The sequence below is a fragment of the Pseudopodoces humilis genome, chromosome 20 (assembly GCF_049639895.1).
Source record: "Pseudopodoces humilis isolate 2021_Gansu_Grassland_sample_001 chromosome 20, ASM4963989v1, whole genome shotgun sequence".
NCBI lineage: Eukaryota > Metazoa > Chordata > Aves > Passeriformes > Paridae > Pseudopodoces > Pseudopodoces humilis.
Window position 1 is genome coordinate 7291112 of NC_142219.1, and position 17611 is coordinate 7308722.

Sequence of the window (17611 nt, forward strand, 5' to 3'; positions counted from 1 at the left end):
ATTCTCAGCATGGGGACTGAGGGCTGAAGGGATGGAGATGGCTAATCAGCCCCAGCTAATTCCTCGGGTGTTTTCCATTCAGGATTCAAATTGCTGTCTGTGCTGTCAGTGTTCCCTGGGCAGATAATCTACTTGCCATGTGCCTGGTAGTGTGAACTTCACACAGAACTAGTCCCATTTCCCAGCTTTGAGCAACTCTGCTGCAAAAAAGCTCTTTTTCCTATTTCTCAGAAAGATGAGACTGCAGTGTGTTGGAGATAACTCTAATATGGAAGATACTCCTCTGTGACACATTCTTCTTGTTGGTAGCTGGGGGAATGCTTACACACTGTAAAAGGTCTGATTCTCACAGTGACATGAGTGTCCAAGGCGTTTCCCTGTTTCTCTAAAAGCCAAAAGCTAATACAGTGAACTTGTTTGCTTTGCTTTCTGCAATGAACGAAGCAATAAATTACTTATCCCCATGCTTTTCCAGGAGGAAACTGTAGATTGCAACTCAGCACAAATCCATAACCAATGGAAAAATCTCATTTTTTCCAGGAAGATTATCTTTTTAAGGGCAGGGCTGAATCTGGGCTATAATTAAAACAGCTTTTTAAAGAAAAAAGAAAAACAGTGGATGTTTTTCTTGTTTGATGTATTCTCCATCACTAATGACCCTCTTTTCTCATTTCTTCTATCCATTTTTAAATGGGTGTAAGGAGTTAGCTGTATATTGCATAAAGTAACATTACCTGAAAAAATAATTAAGATGATCTCGAAATTAAGGAAATCAGTTTTGAAAAGAAGCAGGTGCTTAATGGAGGCGAGACCAGCTGTGCTTCCCAGGAACGTGCTAGAAGCGCTTCATGGAAAAATGTGCAAGGCCTCCATGCAACACTGGAAGGAAATGTATAATAATTCAGACAAATTGCATCCTATAAATAGCAGAGCTGGATTCATTAGGACAGGAGGCAGATGGAGAAAATATAAAACTTGTTTGCTTCTTTTTAAGGCACTATAATGCTTATGAAAAGTGTCAGCTTGCTGTCAGAGAGGGAAAACCCTCCAGTGCAGCAGCAACTTTCTCGTTATTAGTTTCTCATCCCTGCTAATGAGCAGCCACCATGAGGGACATTCTTGGTGCTTGGCTTTAGCAGCTCCTGCTGCCTTTCCCTGGCATACCCAGGCTGACTCAGAAGAGCTGCAGTGCTGGGAGAGGAGCAGGGGAGGCAGGAGGGAGGACAGAGCTGTGTGTGGTGTGTAGCACTTGCTGACTCTGTTTGAGATAGGTGCCAATAGGGCAGAGGCATAAATGTAGTTGGAAAGAGGGGGTGTGGAGTGAGGGTGGGAATCCTCCACCACCTGCTAAGCAGTTATGCCCCAAAGCAGGAAAGTACTAGTGGTTGGTAGAGAAAATGCTGTGCATTATTGAAGAGAGAAGGTTGAAGGCATTTTTGAGATGCTCTTACATTAGAAAGTAGGAAAAAGGAGAGGCTTCCATGCAAGGAAGAGAGGTAATGACAGAGTGGGTGAGAGGTGTGTGACTGGAATGCCACTGTGGCCGCATGCAGAGAGCAGAGGTGAGGGAGTTGGAGCATCTCTGTGTTCACACACAGCAAGGTTCTGAAGAAGGAAGTGTGTTCAGCCAAAAAGAAATGTACAGACTGACAGGGCACATCACAGACTGCATTTAAATAACAGGACAGAGTAACAGTGTGGGGCTGTTTCCAAATGTGCTAGAATTATAACTGGGTACTTCTAACCAGAAGACTGGCTGAACAATTGCATCCTGTTGAACCACAGGCAAGTCTGAGCTCAGATATAGAAGCAGAAAATGTTCTGTATGAATATTATCTGTTAATGAACCTGCCTTCATCTCTTCCACTGATCTGATTTACATTTCAGCAAAGCTTCCTTAAAAGATAACAGTGTCAAAATTCCAGTAGGCTATCCTAAGAGATTTTTAAGTATTAGTGTTCAGGAAAGGAACACCAGGCACTTATCAGCAATGTTTTTTCTTGAGAAGTTCTTAGGTTGCCAATTCACCTTGTGAAGTGGCAGGGGGAAAGGGTGATATGAAGGTCATACTGGAGTCAGATAATCAGAGACTTATTCAAGGAATGGAGAAAAGCTGTACAACTGCTCATGCTTCATGGATTAAGTAATGATAGTTTTTCCTCAGCATTCAATATAGAGGGCAGTGATCCCAATGCAAGGAGAGGACACTGGAGAAGAGGAAAGTCAGTGGTATGGATTGGCAGGATGCCTTTGGGGGTTGCCATCTGTTGCAGCTTGCATGTATCTGTAGGGTGTCATGTGTAGCCGGCAAGTGGTGGCATTAAAATGAGGCACAGACGTGGAGCAGGTTTAAGTATCCGGTCACTGGAGAAGGATCCAGGCGTGCTGGGATGCATGTGAGAGGCTGAGCACGGAAAGTATGAGCCAGCACATGGATCCTCATGGATCCTCAAGCATAGATTGGATCTTTGGTATGGAACAAACCTTGGCTGATTGTGTTTGCTTGCTTTCAGTGGGATAAGTACCCCCTGTACAGCCAGGGGATTAACGCAGCTGGTGTTCATAAGGCAGTGTTATACTGGGTTTAGAGGGCTGAGTTCTGAGATCTTGACTCGCAAAGCTACATAGCCATAACTGGTATGAAGGATGTGGAGAAATAGTTACATTTAAAATCAAGGCTTTTATTTCAGGAAGTCTTTAGCAACAGGGGGGAAAAACAAAAGCAAAACAAAAAATTTTAAAAAATAGCATAGCCATTGGATAGGACATCATTGCTCCAAGATGTCTAAAATATGATAATCTGCCATGTGTGTATGAGAGATGGGTGGTTTTGAAGGGAAAGTGATTTGTGTTTGGAAGTCTCCTTGTCTTACTAGTGGAAAACTTGGTTTGAATTATGGTACAATTCTAAGACAGCGTCTTATGTGAAGAACATTTCTTTTCATGTGTACAAATAATAAAAATTATTTTGCTCCAAGCAAGCTTAAAATTCCCTCTTTGCCCAGGCCTCTTCACACCTTTATGCTTTCTTTAATGTCATGTTTTTCTAGAAATCCTCACCTAGGTAATGCTTGCTGCATTACCTAATGCTTACTTACTGCAAACGTCCCAAAGGCCACCAGAGCAGCTATAGTGACTGCAGATGGGTCACATTGACCAGAGGTTGCTTGTGCCATCCTGCACCCACCAAGGCAATTTAGGGGTTTAGTTTTTTGTTCACATAACCTGAACAGCACTTTGAGGTGCTTTGTCTGGCCAGTCCTTTGAGCAGATGCTTGGCATACTCTGTCTTCATTGATGCAGTGTGTCATGCTACACTTAGTGAAGGAAGATAGATAAAAATTGCTTCAAATTGTTCAGCAATTTGAAGTGATGGAGTTCTTGCCTAAGACCCTGTTTTTATGTGGGTAGATGCATAAATTGTCATCTGTGGATGAGGAAGTCGGGACATGATGATACTGTCAGTTACTCAGCATCACAAAAGGAAATCCTTGGCAGAGCTGGTAATAGCTCTCATTCCTGTCATGCTTAAACTGCACAGCTGATACAGTGACTCTGGGGACCTGCAGTGAGCAGATGTGACTATCACAGTCTCCCAGAGTGGGACAATGCCAGCATATTTCTGTGCTGCATATTTGAAGTGGAGTCAGTGTTCCTTGGAACTTGGGGGTTCCTGTGACTGACATCCTGCCTCTTCCTTCTTTTCCCTGGGTGTGTGCAGGGTGTGGCTGACAGGATGGTGTAGCTCACTCTTTGGCCCTGCTCTTTGTGTTGAGAGAGATTTGAACAAGGACAGGAGTGCAAGATGAATTTGCAGCCCAGTCTAGAGATGCAAAGTAATAATTGTTACAGGAAAAAATTGTCTCTTGTCACCTTGCCATCACCTACATGCTGTGCAGTTTATAGCCTAGGATAGATTCCGGAAAGAATTGTCAACATTAAGCAAATTGACCTGCAGCCCAGGTGAACATTTCTCTGCATGAGTTTCTGTCTCCACCATTTCCAGTAACTGTGGATAGAATGTCCTGGACGTGACAGAAGCTCTTCTGTGCTGTAGCAGCTTTTGCTTGGCTGCTCTCTTATGTTATTAAATAAGGGAATGTGTTTGCTTATACACTGTCTTCTCTGCTTCTCTTGCTTCTGTTCTCTTGCCCCACATGCAGGCTTTGAATTATTGTACCAGCCAGATGTGGTCCGACTGTACCTCTCCATCCTCACCGAAAGTCAGAACTTCAACACTCTAGAAGCTGCAGCAGGAGCTTTGCAGAACCTTAGTGCTGGCAACTGGATGGTGAGTGCAGTCTTCACTTCAGTCTTTTTTGTTTCCTTTGTGTAAGCAAAGAACAAGGGGATGTCACATTGTAAGTGTGCTGTTTCTTTGTACATTTGTATCTCCTTTAAAAAGGAAGGAGGTGGGAATGTCCAGGAAATTAGTTCCATTTGCTTATTGAAGACATTCTGCATCTTCTGGACTGGTGATGTTTACGTAGTGCAAGTGGCATTAAGTTCATGACAATTTAATAATGAGCAACTTTTACAACTTTGACCACTTAACCGTTGCTTCGTCCATTCAGAAAAGCCTGGTATTAAGACAGGTGTTTTGACTACTTAAGTTGTTTGATTGACAGTTGGCTGAGGAAACTGCTCTCCAGTGCCCCCTAGTAATCTCTGTGAAGCATCCACAGCACTAATCAGGCAGTTCTCTGAAAGATTTGTCTGCTCACTCTAGAACCACAGCAAAGTGGGACTGATAGCAGCTGGAGGGTCGGCAGTGTGGTGTTTCATAGCTGCCTTGAGTACAGCTTATTTTAAATAATACAGGCTTGTTTTAAAAACAGTCATGAAACAGAATAAAAGCATGAAATTGGAGGAGGAGGAAGATAACAGATGCTTTAGATGCATTACTGTTTCTTCCAAGTGACCTCTTTTTTCCTAATCCAGAGGAATGTGTTTTCACACCAAGGTGTGTACAGAACATATGCTGGCAGATGATGCTCCTTCCTTCTGTTCCTGCCCTCTTTTCCCATAAGCTGGCTTAGCTGTAGGATGAACTCATACACCCATTCTTCCTCGGTGCTTGGTGAACTTGAATGAAGGGTTAAGGCAATGGGATAAATCAGCACGCACAACATAGCTGGTCTTTGCAGAGAAAAAAATGGGTTACAGCACTGAAAGAAATGCCAGGGGCAAGGGAAGGACAGGTATGCGAACTCACAATACTTGGTGTTGTTTCTTTTCCCTCGTGTGTCCCAATCAGTGGTCCACGTACATCCGTGCGACGGTGCGGAAGGAGAGGGGGCTGCCAGTGCTCGTGGAGCTGCTCCAGTCTGACTCGGACAAGGTTGTGAGGGCTGTGTCCATTGCCCTGAGAAACCTTTCCATGGATCGTCGCAATAAAGATCTCATAGGTATCTTCTGAACTTCTCTAACCAGCCTGGGGTCTTGGAGACCCTTGAGAGACCTCACGTTTTCTGTCCCTTGTGCTGAGGATTTGTTCTCTCTGCAGTTTCCATCCATGCTATCTGGGATTGTGCTGTAGCCACCAAGTGGGGAGCTGTCAGCTCAATGTATTTCCAGGCCAAGCAGGCTGTGGCTTGAGGGAGGTCTAACTTGGGTGTAACATTAGGTGTAGATTTTTGCAGGAGAGGAGTGTGTGCAGATGTGCAGAGGCTGGATGGGTTAAGAGATTCCTTGTCTTTTCCTTAGCTCTGGCTGGTATGGGACGTGTGCTCATAGTCACACATCACAGATGTTGCTCCTTAGGCCTGCCTGCTATTCCATTGGAGTAGGAGCCTGGCCTTTGGCATGCTGGGCTTACCTGGGGAAGTACAGGGAGCTCTGAAGTTGTACCTTTGGTTTTCTTGCTTCCTCCTTCCTTTCTCTTCCTTTTGCCTGGTGAGTGTTTGTAGAAGCTGGACCCCAAACAACTTAATATTCTTCAAGTTTGTATTCAGCACTGCTCTAGCTCCTCCAAAGTGGTGAATAACATTCACCTACCCATAAGCTGGAATCATGAAAGATTCAGCTGAGAGGAGTTTTCCTCTAGATGACTTCTGTATTTAACTAAGGTATTGGTTTAAACTGACCTTGTCAGGCCAGGAAATACTGGTGACATGTTTAGGGCCATCATTGAAGTTGATACTGGGAAATGGAAAGGTGGGATTCTACCTTAATATGTCAGATTCTCATTTAAATAGCTCAGAGGTGTAGCCAGGCAAATGATACAGATGGATACCTGGAAATTATAAAGTTCAGATTCCCAGATTCCCTGTTTTTTCTCCAGTACTATACATGGAGAAGGCTAACTGTACCCAGGAGGAGCCACTCTTACCTTTGTTGGGGAAGGTTAATAAATGCATGGCTGCACACCTTGCCCCAGAAGGCCTATTACAAGGCTAAGTTGAGTAAGCCATGTGCGTGTATTAGCATGAATACGTGGCATTAGCAGCTACTGGATGTTTTTTTGCCTCAGGCTTTGCAAAATATGATAGATGTTGGCTGTAAAATTTTTAGTAAAAATGGCTTTTTTCTCCCCTCAATACCTTTCAGAATCCATGATGAAGGACTTTATCTTAGCTTTATCAGCTGTCAATCACCTTGAAATAATGAATGATAAATACCCTGTGAAGTTAGTGTTGTGGTTTAAAACACGTGCATTATAAGAGTTTTTTTGACATAGCAAACACCATTAACTTCTATCATTCAGGATGGGAAGCTGAAATTATTATTAAGGCTATAATGGTATCTCTTCCCCTTACCTAGGTAGTTATGCCATGGGTGAGCTGGTAAGAAATTTGCCCAGCAGGCAGCAGAGATCTGCAAAGAACCTGGAAGAGGATACAGTGGTTGCAGTGTTGAATACCATCCATGAAATCATTACTGACAGCTCAGAAAACGCAAGGTCTCTGATCCAGACACAGGGCATTCAGAAGCTGGTAGCTATCAGCAAGTCAAGGTAAGTGACAGTTGAAAGCAAAATGCATAAGAACTCCTTGCAAACATGAAGATGTCACTATGAACAGCAGCTTTTGCTTTGTGAAAGTATTGGAGCATCCCAACCTTTCAGAGCTGTAATTTCAGCAGTTAATATAGACAAAGTGAAAACAGCCAGCACCTTTAAAAGGTTTACTTGATGAAAAAGGTTAATTGATGAGTCACTTCAGTCATGTTAAGACAGGATCTCTCCTTGTAAGAGACATTTTAGCACCATGTGTACACTTACCAGGCAGCATTTGCAGTGAAGCCACGATCTTTGGTTTTAGTTTGAAAGGCCTTTTTTCTGTGGCAGTGTTCCACTCCTGGAATGCCAATGATGAAATCTCTTTCTTTCAAACGAAATGGTTAATGGTGTGCAGTAATTGCTCTGACCAAAGGACTGGTGGTGATAATTTGAAGTGACAAATTTTCTTCCATTTAAGAACTGTGTTCCGACTGCTGTAAAGGAAACTTTGTTTTGTGTAGTTCAGTCCATTAGACATTGTAGGTGTGTTCACTGCAAAGTTCTGGGGGAGTGGCTGAAGTAATAACCTTCTTGGGTTGTATTGTTACAAAATATGAGAGCCACCAAAGATCTAGGCCTGTTTTATATTACAAAAGGTGTCTGTGTACTGTTTTAGTAGGGAATGGATAAAATTTCATTTTCCATTTAAAAACAGCTTATTTTTTTTGCTGACCAAAATTAATGCGTAAGGTATTTTAAACCATGGAGCAACTTCATTGAATTGTGAGGAATAGATGTACATTGGGGTGAAGGTTTGAAAAGTAGCTTAAAACATTTTTTGGTTCGGGTTTTTTTTTCTCTGAATAAATCCAGGCAGGAATGAAGCTGTCTGTTCTTTGTTAGTGACAGCTACAAGATAGCAGGGTCACCATGGCCTCAGTGCTTGTCCAGCAGTACATGTGAAAACACAGAAATAGACAAAATTCATAACATTTTGATTTCTGTTTTTGTCACCAAATACCTATACATATGAAGTCACTGAATGATTTCACATATATCCCATTACTTACAGATTCAAGTAATAGCTCTGTGGAGCATTAGGTGCTAACAAATAGTCGGACATTGCTTGATACTTAAACTGTAATCTTATCTTGTAAATCAGCCAGTCTCCCAGAGAAACAAAAGCAGCATCTCACATTCTTCAGATGATCTGGAGTTACAAGGAGCTACGAAATTCCCTTCAGAAGGATGGGTGGAACAAGTCACACTTCCAGGTAAAGATCTTAAATTAGTTCTTGAAATGCCTGAGTGGAGATGTCCTTACTTAGGCTAATCTTGCAGTCTGTAGCTCTTCTGTTCTTCCAGGTGAGAGCACAGTGGATTGTACTCTAGTCAGTCACACCATCCTGCATAGAGTTGCTGGCTGTGCTTTGCTGTGGTCTGTGGAATGCAGCTCTTTCGGTTTGGGGAGTTTGCCATTCTGTACAGCCCAAATGCCCCGAGTTACTGGCAGAAGAATTAGCATGTCTTGTCTTAGTTGTGTCTCATTTGAAACGAGCTGTACAACAGCCTAGGGCAGCCACATCTACTTGACATGCAGCCTCCTCACCTTTTCTTGTGGAAGGGTTTTGCTCCTTTTACAGGGCAACAGTGCTGCCATTGAGAAAACTGGGAGAAAGCTCCTCCATGAAATGTATGTGAAAATAAAAAAATACTCCAGTTCCCTATTATCAACAGAAGGGGGGCTTAAGAGCATTCCATAATCTCTCTCTGTGCTGTTGGCTTGTTTATTTTATTGTTCAGTTTCCATGAGTAGCAATTTGGTATTTGTGTGGCTTTTGTCCTGTAGTCTGTTTCTGCCGCTCCAAAGGGCTCCAAAGGTACTGCTGGCAGGTCTGGCTACGATGACAGCACTTTGCCTCTGGTGGATAAAAGTCAAGGTCAGTTCTGCTCTTTATCACTTGTCATATAGTTCTTTACTGGTATTTTGCATTTGCTGTGACTGTATTAGAGAATGAGAGGGTAAAAATGCATTATTCATGTGTGATTTTTACCCCAATATAATCAGTCAAATAATCACTCCCTATTACCTGGAGATGAATAGAATTTCTTCCCTTACAAAATGTATGCTACTGCTACTGTTTTCTCAACTTGGATGCAGTGTTACCAGTTAAATCTTCGTCCAAGTGGGGTTGACTTTACCCCTACCCTGTACTGGAGTCTTTCCCTTTTTTAAATAAATGTGTGTCCATTTTGGCACAGCCTTTTCCTCTACCATGCAGCTTTTTTTTTTTTTTTTTTTTGGAGATGAGTTTATTCAAGCTCCAACTAATCCTGTCTGCGCTTTTTCATGAGGCACAGCCACACCAACACCAATGTAGCACCAGCTTTGTTTTCACCATGATTGCTGTGTCTCTGAGCCTGCCTTTGGTTGCCGAGAGCAGGATTTGCCTGCTTTAACTGCAGGTTACTGCAGAAACACAGCCCCACACTGCCCTGTCTGTTTTCACCTTCCCTGTCCTGAATCAAACCTGGCACATGATGCAGACAGAGGATGATTTGGGTCAGCTTGCTGATGTGACAAGAAACTTGTTTTCTTTGTGGATTACTTTTCTGTTAGCTCAGCAGGCTGCTGGATTGGCTTGGATTGTTCCTTTCTGCCATGAGAGGCTGCACCCTTACTTATTTTCTTCTCTTTTATTCTGGAGAGACCAAAGAGAAGTTTGTTAATCATGGTAGGTAGTCCAAAGCAGAGCTATGGCTTCTGCTGGAGAGAGAGAGCCTTGTATTATTCTGCAAAAGCAGAAAATACATGGATTATATGTGCTCTCTGGAGAGTTCGATTCAGACTTGCCTTTCTGAATGGATAACAGTTGAATAGTTTGGGAATTTTTTTACAATCATCTCTGCATTTAGTACTTTATGGACCTCTCTGGTTCTGTGACTAATTCAAAACTACCAGGTTTTGAGAAAAGCAAATGTACCAATTGTTGTTACAATGCTTCTGTTTTCTAGATAATGAGAAGTCTGGGAGTCGTGATATGATACCTATGGATGAACTTGGCCCAGGTAAATTCAGTCATAGATCAAACTCTGTCTGTTCCAATAGAGCGCACTGTCACTCATAGGAAAGTTCAACTATTTCTCTAGGAGATATTATTACAGATGGATAAAGCTGACATTTAAAAACAGAACACTACCTCACAAAAGATTGGTAGTTGTCTTTTTTTTCTTTGTATACATGTAGAGTCTACACACCAATTTCTCCACTACTTTATGCAAATATTGGAGGTACACTGACTCAGCTTTCATTCTGCTCTTTGGTCCCTGAAGCAGCTGCATGCCCTGTTCCAGATCTGGAAGTCTTCAGGATTCAGAAAGAAAAAAAAGAGTTGAAAATTTACTCAATGTATTGCTTGTGTTTAAATCTGTTCTGCCTTTGTTTTTGTAGGTAAAACAAAAAATAGGTTAGTGTGTGTGATATTCATGGCTCTACTTTCCATTTACCTGCATCTAAATGAGCCTGGCTTTTCTTGTAGACTGAGAGGAGCCACTGTCAGCTATGTGCTTTGAGACTGATAAGCCCTGTAGTGTTAAACTTCTAGAGGGTTTTTTTCTTTATCAAGGTAGATAAAGGTGCTTTGTGGTCTCTTGAGAATTTGCTTTACTTCTTCCAGTTGATGTTTTTATTTAAGTGCATCTATATGCATGCCTCCAGATCAAACAGTTTGATACACTGCTATTAGTGATTGTGGCTGAATAAAATAGCAAGTTAAGAGTGAAGAAAAAGCCAAGTGTGTTCAGAAAGTAAAATAACAGGTATATATTACCTTTTGTATTCTTGGAAAAATGAGATGCCACCTGCCATGAATCAACTGTCCATATGTATTTTGCCTTAGGGAACACTGAAACATTTGTTCTCACAATGGAAGAAAATCTCTTCAGAGAGGATTGCCTGGCAGGAATAGCTGTGTGCTGGCAGGTGCTGCAGAATGGGCAGTGCTGATTGTTTATAGTCTCGGTATTAATTGCTGCCTTATGCTCTCAGGAGTTACTGGTACAGCCCTCAGTACCAAACAAAATGCAAATTTACAGCATATGTACAGCATCAGACAGATTCTCTGGGCCATGCTGTTCTCCAGTCTTTTTATCACGTTTAGAAGATGAGATCTGTCAAGTGTTCCTGATCCCAGATCTTGAGTGCCTTTCACTTCCAATATGACTATAACTTCGTTCTATTTCAGAGGTCAGCTGAAAAGAGACTAAGTTAATTTATCCAGTTCACTGTGCTTAATTTTACAGAGAACTGGAATAAAAACATTTAATCTCTTCAGTCTCTTCCAAATGCCGCATGTTTTTTTGTCTTATGGGCATACTAACATGAGAAGGCTTATCTAGACTCTATTTTCTGATTTTAACTTCATTATGGACTGTTGTGTTCTGGAATTTTTGTTCTTTTTTCACTCTGCAATGAACTGGTGCTTCCAGCCCAGTGTTCATCCCCTCCAGAGTATATAGAGGACTGATGGTTCTAGAACATCCCCACCTGTGTGCCCCTCCTCTGTGGGCTGTTCTCACTATTGTTCAGGCTGTCCTGGTGCCTGGGCCTTTCCATGAACCCACCTTGGCTCTGCTTCAAGATCGCAAAAAGAAAATTGCTGGTGCTGTCTCCAGGCAGAAGGATACGTTCCCCATCAGCTGGCAGTATTAAACCAGTCAGACCCTTGCTGTCTGGGGCAGTGGAACAGCCTGGGTAGGATGTGGATGTGCTGGGAGATAGAAGACAACCTGTATTATGAGTTACCATGGGATGCTCAGGTGTGTCAGGCATTCCCAGCTCTGGGAACTGTCACCATGTGCCTGGGGCCCTGCCCTGAGCTGTCTGCAGAGAACAGAGATTTCCAGTCTACACCAAGTCATCCAAAACTCTGTGTGTGCCTCAGTTAACATGCAGTCACTCAGACAGGAGCACTTGGGAGGTGAAATTGTTCAGACCAGAGACATAGAGTTCACATGCCACTGTCCTCTATGCCCATCTTCAGGCATGACTTCTTTCTCCTTTCTCCTTCTCCTCCTCTTTGATGGGTCTAGAGGTTTGATCTTTTTTAAGTGGAGATCTGTGAGAGGGCACACATGGACTGACACTGGCAGGCATGGATTTGGTCCTGTAATTTGTGATGACATAAAAATGTTGCTGTAGAGTGAGTGGGAGATAGAGAAGCAATAGAGACAAACAAGAAGCTGAGAGAGAGAAGTAAACAAGCCAAGGATGGGACATTCCTCTATTGACCAATGTAACTTTTGTCTATATAAGAGATTGTATTAAGTCAAAATAATGTACTTATACCTTGGAGCAGCAAGATAGGTATAGATCTTTATGCCACAAAAGCAACTAATTCTGATTGCTTCTTCAAATGAATCTGAAACATGGAGAAGCAGTGTTTCTAGAATCCTTGCAGAGCCATGGTTCTCTAGGCAGTGAGGTATTACTTCTCTGATGCAGTCTTTCAAGATATTTCCGTTTCATTTGATCAAATCATGAACTTCTATCTCTGCTGCTGCTTATCTTGACAGAGGCATAGCACAGTGTGTGGGTTTTGGATATGTGACCTGCCAGTGCTGGTCTCTGTGCAGACTAGGGGCCTGCAGGATGAAATGCAAAATGTGGTGGAATTTAGATACAAAGAATAAAGTTCTTGAATGTTCTTTGTTGTCAAATTACTGTTGGTGCAAAAGTGGGATTTTCTTCTTGCTGATGTGTCCTGGCTAAGTATGGAAGCTTTAATTGTTTCATAGTATTAAAGATCGGTTTTGATTTTTATTTTTACGATTACAGTCTTTCTCCCTGGGAAGTATCACAGCTGCCATCTTTCACTTAGTGGCTGTTGCTTTCTGGGGGTAGTTTAAATGTTTCCATTGTGTCTTGGCAATTCCTTTTACAAGTGTTTGTGGATCACCCACGATTATGGCACTACAAAAATGCAAAGTAATCCATTATATCCTTGTGAGTAGAGTTACCATGAGATTGTAAAAAGCTACCACCCAGTTGCTGAAAGTTTGATTTTCTGTTTTTCCATCACTTAGTACATACTTTTGTGAAGTATTTTGTTCTAAATAAATGATGAATCTGTAGATAGGGACGTAGCCTACTAGCAGTGTTCATGTCTATCATTTGAAAGAGAATTATCCGTTGTGTGTTCTTCACGAGTGCTGGCTGGGTAGCTGGGTGCAGCTGGTTTTTTTCTGTTTTTGTTCAAAAGGAATAGCTAAGAATGTCAGGCAACTTGATTGTCAACAAGTAATTATAAGTTGTGCTGTGTAGCAAATCATGCTTTATGATCTGTGAACTACATCTATAACTCTAGAATTCTTTAGTTATTTTTGGTCAGTGTGGTTAAATCATCTCTTACTGCCCTTGATGTCAAAAATACATGCTGCCTCAGGTGCTTGTTTGCAGATCTGTGTGCACTTGGGTTTGCAGCTCTTCTCAGTCTGACCTGGCTCTGTGTGCAGTTGTCACGTGGGCAAACAGTGCCACAGGAAGCACACAAATACATCACTTAGTTTTCCTTAATGGCCTGTTACAGGCAAGTAACAAACCAAGAGAGGGGCATTTTGATAGTTTATGTAAAACTTTCTGTAGTGTTCTAAAAACAATTTGTCAGAACAAGAAAACATTAATGATCCCTCAGTTACATAGGGGAAAACAAAAGCCTACAGGGAAGTATAAATTCAGGTGTCATTTACTCCAGATTACAATGCTGTCAAAGCAGACCAGGCAAGGATCTATTTGTCACTGATAATGAAGGAAATCTGATGCATCATGAAAATAAATCAAGTTTTGCATCGTCTGACAATGATTCAAAGCAAAGGTTCTGAAATAATTACAGCCATTTCTTTATAAAACCCTCTCAGAGTTTTCTTCCTTGTATTCATCACGCTTTCATGCTCTTCCTTAGTTGTCAGGAGAAAAGGCACCAACAGGTGCTGCTTCGTAATGAAAGACAGCCCAAGCACAGCAGGGTTTGCATTGAGATTTCTTCCAACTCGACAGGCCCTTTTTCTCAGTGCTCTGATGGGGACTCTTCCAAATTATTGTCATGTCCTGCTAGTAGTCAGGCTCAGGAAAAGTGGGAACAGGCTGCAGAGCATTCAGAAAATGAACACAGCCAATTAATCAGGCTGCTAAGCAAGGAACGCAGGATTTGGGCTGAATTTGGAGCTCATTAGCCACAGGGCATGAGATGACAACTTGCTGCTTTACACGGCACACTAAAAAGTGCAGCAGGCTGGGATGAAAACAGTGCTGCTTGCTAATGAGTGCCAGCATCTGGCAGTAAAGAGGAGGCTTCTCTGTTTGTTTTTAACTGGTAAAAATGAAATTTCAGAGCTGGAGCACGTGAGAAGCAGGCTGCCGGCATCTTTGGCTTGTGGTGGTTTGTTTTCCTTCACTGAAGAATTCTGCTTGCATCAGCTCTGTTTCTGCTCTGGTTTGTGCTTCATGCCTGAGTGTTGTGTTTTCTCCTCAGATGGATATTCCACCATCGACCACCGGGACAAGGAGCGCAAGTACAAGACCAGTGATAACACAGGAGATGCCTCCGAGAAGGAACCTTTAAAAGTGAGCTCCCTCTTATTGCTGACTGCCAGTTAGTGCCTTGGGAAGAAAGGAACCGAGTGTCCTCAGCCAGAAACACAGGGTAGTCACTCACCAGGGGGCTGTAAAGTGCCTTTTTTTTATTTCACATAAAGGCATTATTTTGTAATTTAGCACTTGGCTAACTAGAAATAAAAACAAAATGTTGCTTTCCAGTGCAGGAGCAAATGCAGGTAGCTGCTGTACGCTTGTAAAAGGATGAGGTTGTAAAAATAGAAAATGTTTGTTCTGTTGCCCTTGTCCAGGCAGCATTCCCTTGGCCCTGAGCTGTGTAACTGTGTTCAGACTTCGTTCTGACAAGTATCTTCAGATTGTCATGCTGCTTTATTGTCTTCACCATGAGAAATAGGTGTGATCTTGTCTGTCCATGTCCAGCAGTGTGGTGAATAGTACTCATTTCTGCAATACTCATTCAGAGTCCTGATGGTGGACCATGGCCATGGGCCAGGGAGATGGAGAGCAAAGAGACATGCAGAGTGTTATGTGTGTGCCTTCTAAATACAAATTTAGACTACTTTCTAATTAAAAATAATTCATACTTTACAATGCTATTTGTATTATAGGCTGTGTGCAAATGTGACTCAGTAGACTCTGTGTCATTTATGTTGCACTTTTCAGAGTAAAAAGTCTGTTAATGCTGTGGCCACCAGTTCTCCCTGGCCTTAAAACAAGCTTGGGTTTTCCTCTGGGGGAGTAATTTCAGGAAGGAAAGTAAGAGTCAGTGGTAGAAGACAGTTGTTGGTAGTCTGCAGAAGGCTGTCCTTAATAACCTTCAGCATACTATTGATAATACCAGAAAATCCAGGTGATTCATGTTGAGTGTAAACAGTTAAACTTCAGTCAGTTGAAAGGCAAAACCACCATGACTGAACAAGGAAATAAAAAAATGGTATTTGCAGAAAAATACTTCCATAGATGGTAAACTAGGAAGGTGTCCTACTGCACCAGCCTGCCTGTTTTAACTTGCCTAGTCAGGCATTTCCTGATGTTTTCTCCATGAAGGTACACCCTGGAGAGTGGCTTCAATCTGCCTGGACTTTTTTTAAGCTCATTACTTAAGTCCTACAATGTGTCCCCCTCCTCCAATTGGCAAGAGATGGTCTTACTTGAGCCAGTATCAGTCAAATAAACTTCGTAGTTCCCTCATCACAGTTTCTAGTACATTCTGCAAGGATGCCGTAAGCTATATAAGAATGTTCATCAATAGGAGCTTGGCAAAAAATACCTTTTTAAGGAAAATAGGATGAGGTAGGAAAGTAACAAGTACTTGTTACTTTTTCCACTCAAAATTCATTGAAGTGGTCCAGTGCAACACTCAAAATCACATCAAGCAGCCTTAACTCCAGTGTATGACTGAAGTGAAGCACAACCAGAGGTTCAGCAAGTGACTGCTTTTATGAGAAAGAGAGAAAAAACATTTCACAACAGTGTGTGACCCACAGCCTGCGCTGCCTCTCGGTTCTGAGCACCTGGAGGTAGCCAGAATCCAGGCTGTTGTACACAGCACAGGTGGGCGCAGCCCTGCCCTCACCTGGGAAGAGCTGAGCAGCTGCTGCTCTTCCTCCCTGGGCTGCCAAACAGAAATGTGGCTGTGGGGGTTGTGGCTCACGAGCTGTGTGAAAGCTCAAGGGAGGCTGGGAATCCAGGGAAGTGTGGCCTTTTGGCTGTTGCAGATGCTTTTGTCAGTATTGTGCCTTTGCTGATCTTGTTTCTTTCTCTACCACTAATTTTCCCTTGTGCTACTTTAAGCTGACTTGTTTGGTGGTTTTGTTTGATTAATCCGCTCTGTTTTGCTTTAACTCCTCACCCTGTGCTGCAGAATGACACAAATAGGAAAAACATTAACAGGAGTAACAGGGCTTCGGTGAATCTGGTGGATGCCCGTGACATTAAACCCCAGCCTGTTGACTCCTGGGTCTAATTTGCATGCATGGTAGGTCCTTTTAATGGTAATTGGGGGTAGTGAATAACTTTCTCTTGTGCATGATCTGTATAGCTGTGGAATCTCTTCAAATCTAACTGCTAACTTATAGATACATAAAAGTGCATTTGGAAGAAAGAAAAAGTGGTGTTTATATTTTTCAGTGTATCTTTAATGAAATGCAATCAAACACCACTGTTTGATTAAAAATAACCTGTCAAATAACCAGGCAGAAAATTAATATTATGAATGATTAGTTGTCAGCTGAAATGTGAAATATTTCTGCTGTTAGGCCATGGGAAAGAATTTGAGTAGTGTGTTCCTGCATCCAGCCAGTTTTCTCCCTCAGTGCTCATTATGAGGATTAGCCTGAGACTTAAGGAAAACTATATCCTTGACTATTTTTGGATGTCCCCTAAGGTTCCCATGAATTACAGCAGGAAATCTGCTGACTGTGCACAGCTTACTTAGCAAGGAGAGATGATATTGGTTATACAATGAATAGTGACCCACAACCCCCACTTTTCATTTTCTTTTTTTTTTATAGTGTCACACTAAAGAAAGGTGCCTTTTTGTTGTGTTCTAGTCGTCTGCCTTTGCCACGTGCCAAGTTCCTCAGTAATGTCACTGGCCTTTCTTTGCTCCTGCCACTGCTAATCTGTGTCCTGCTGTCTTGCTCGAGTTACCCTGATGATACCTTCTGGCACTCTGTCAGAGGATGCTATGTTTGGAACAGCAGGTGTTGTGCCCCTGGCTATGACTAAAGGAAAGTTTTAGTGACTGTCATGAAGGCACTGAGCAACTTTCCCATCAGAGAGGGCAAGAGACTTTAAAGGCCCAAATTCCAAACCATGAACCGTCATCCACCCCCATAATTCTACATGGATATCCCTTGCATTAGTGGGAGAGAAAACTCCTGTGTCTTTTTGGGTGGTGGTGTTGGATATTTTTTCCCCTCCTTCCTTTCAGTTTAGTAGAAATGCAAAGTGTTAGCAGATTGTTTCTGTTCCTGGTTGGAAGCACCTGCTTAGAGGAGGCTTTCAGCATTGTGAGGTGCTGTCACAGAGCAGATCCTGGCACCATTTACCTCCCA

General features: G+C 42.3%; 1 protein-coding gene across 16 annotated transcripts in view; it reads left to right on the top strand.

The window, feature by feature from the left end:
* ARVCF (ARVCF delta catenin family member) overlaps window positions 1–17611 on the top strand; it is a 247023-nt gene that overhangs the window by 223964 nt on the left and 5448 nt on the right. For 15 of the 16 annotated variants that reach the window (XM_088064814.1, XM_088064812.1, XM_088064813.1 and 12 more), the window contains 8 exons: window positions 4164–4291; window positions 5258–5408; window positions 6763–6955; window positions 8103–8214; window positions 8790–8880; window positions 9956–10009; window positions 14470–14561; window positions 16417–16530. In XM_088064814.1, coding sequence (XP_087920940.1) covers window positions 4164–4291; window positions 5258–5408; window positions 6763–6955; window positions 8103–8214; window positions 8790–8880; window positions 9956–10009; window positions 14470–14561; window positions 16417–16518 — 923 coding nt within the window. In that variant the 3' untranslated portion in view covers window positions 16519–16530. The remainder of the gene's footprint in view (window positions 1–4163; window positions 4292–5257; window positions 5409–6762; window positions 6956–8102; window positions 8215–8789; window positions 8881–9955; window positions 10010–14469; window positions 14562–16416; window positions 16531–17611) is intronic. The other variant, XM_088064818.1, reaches the window with a different exon arrangement.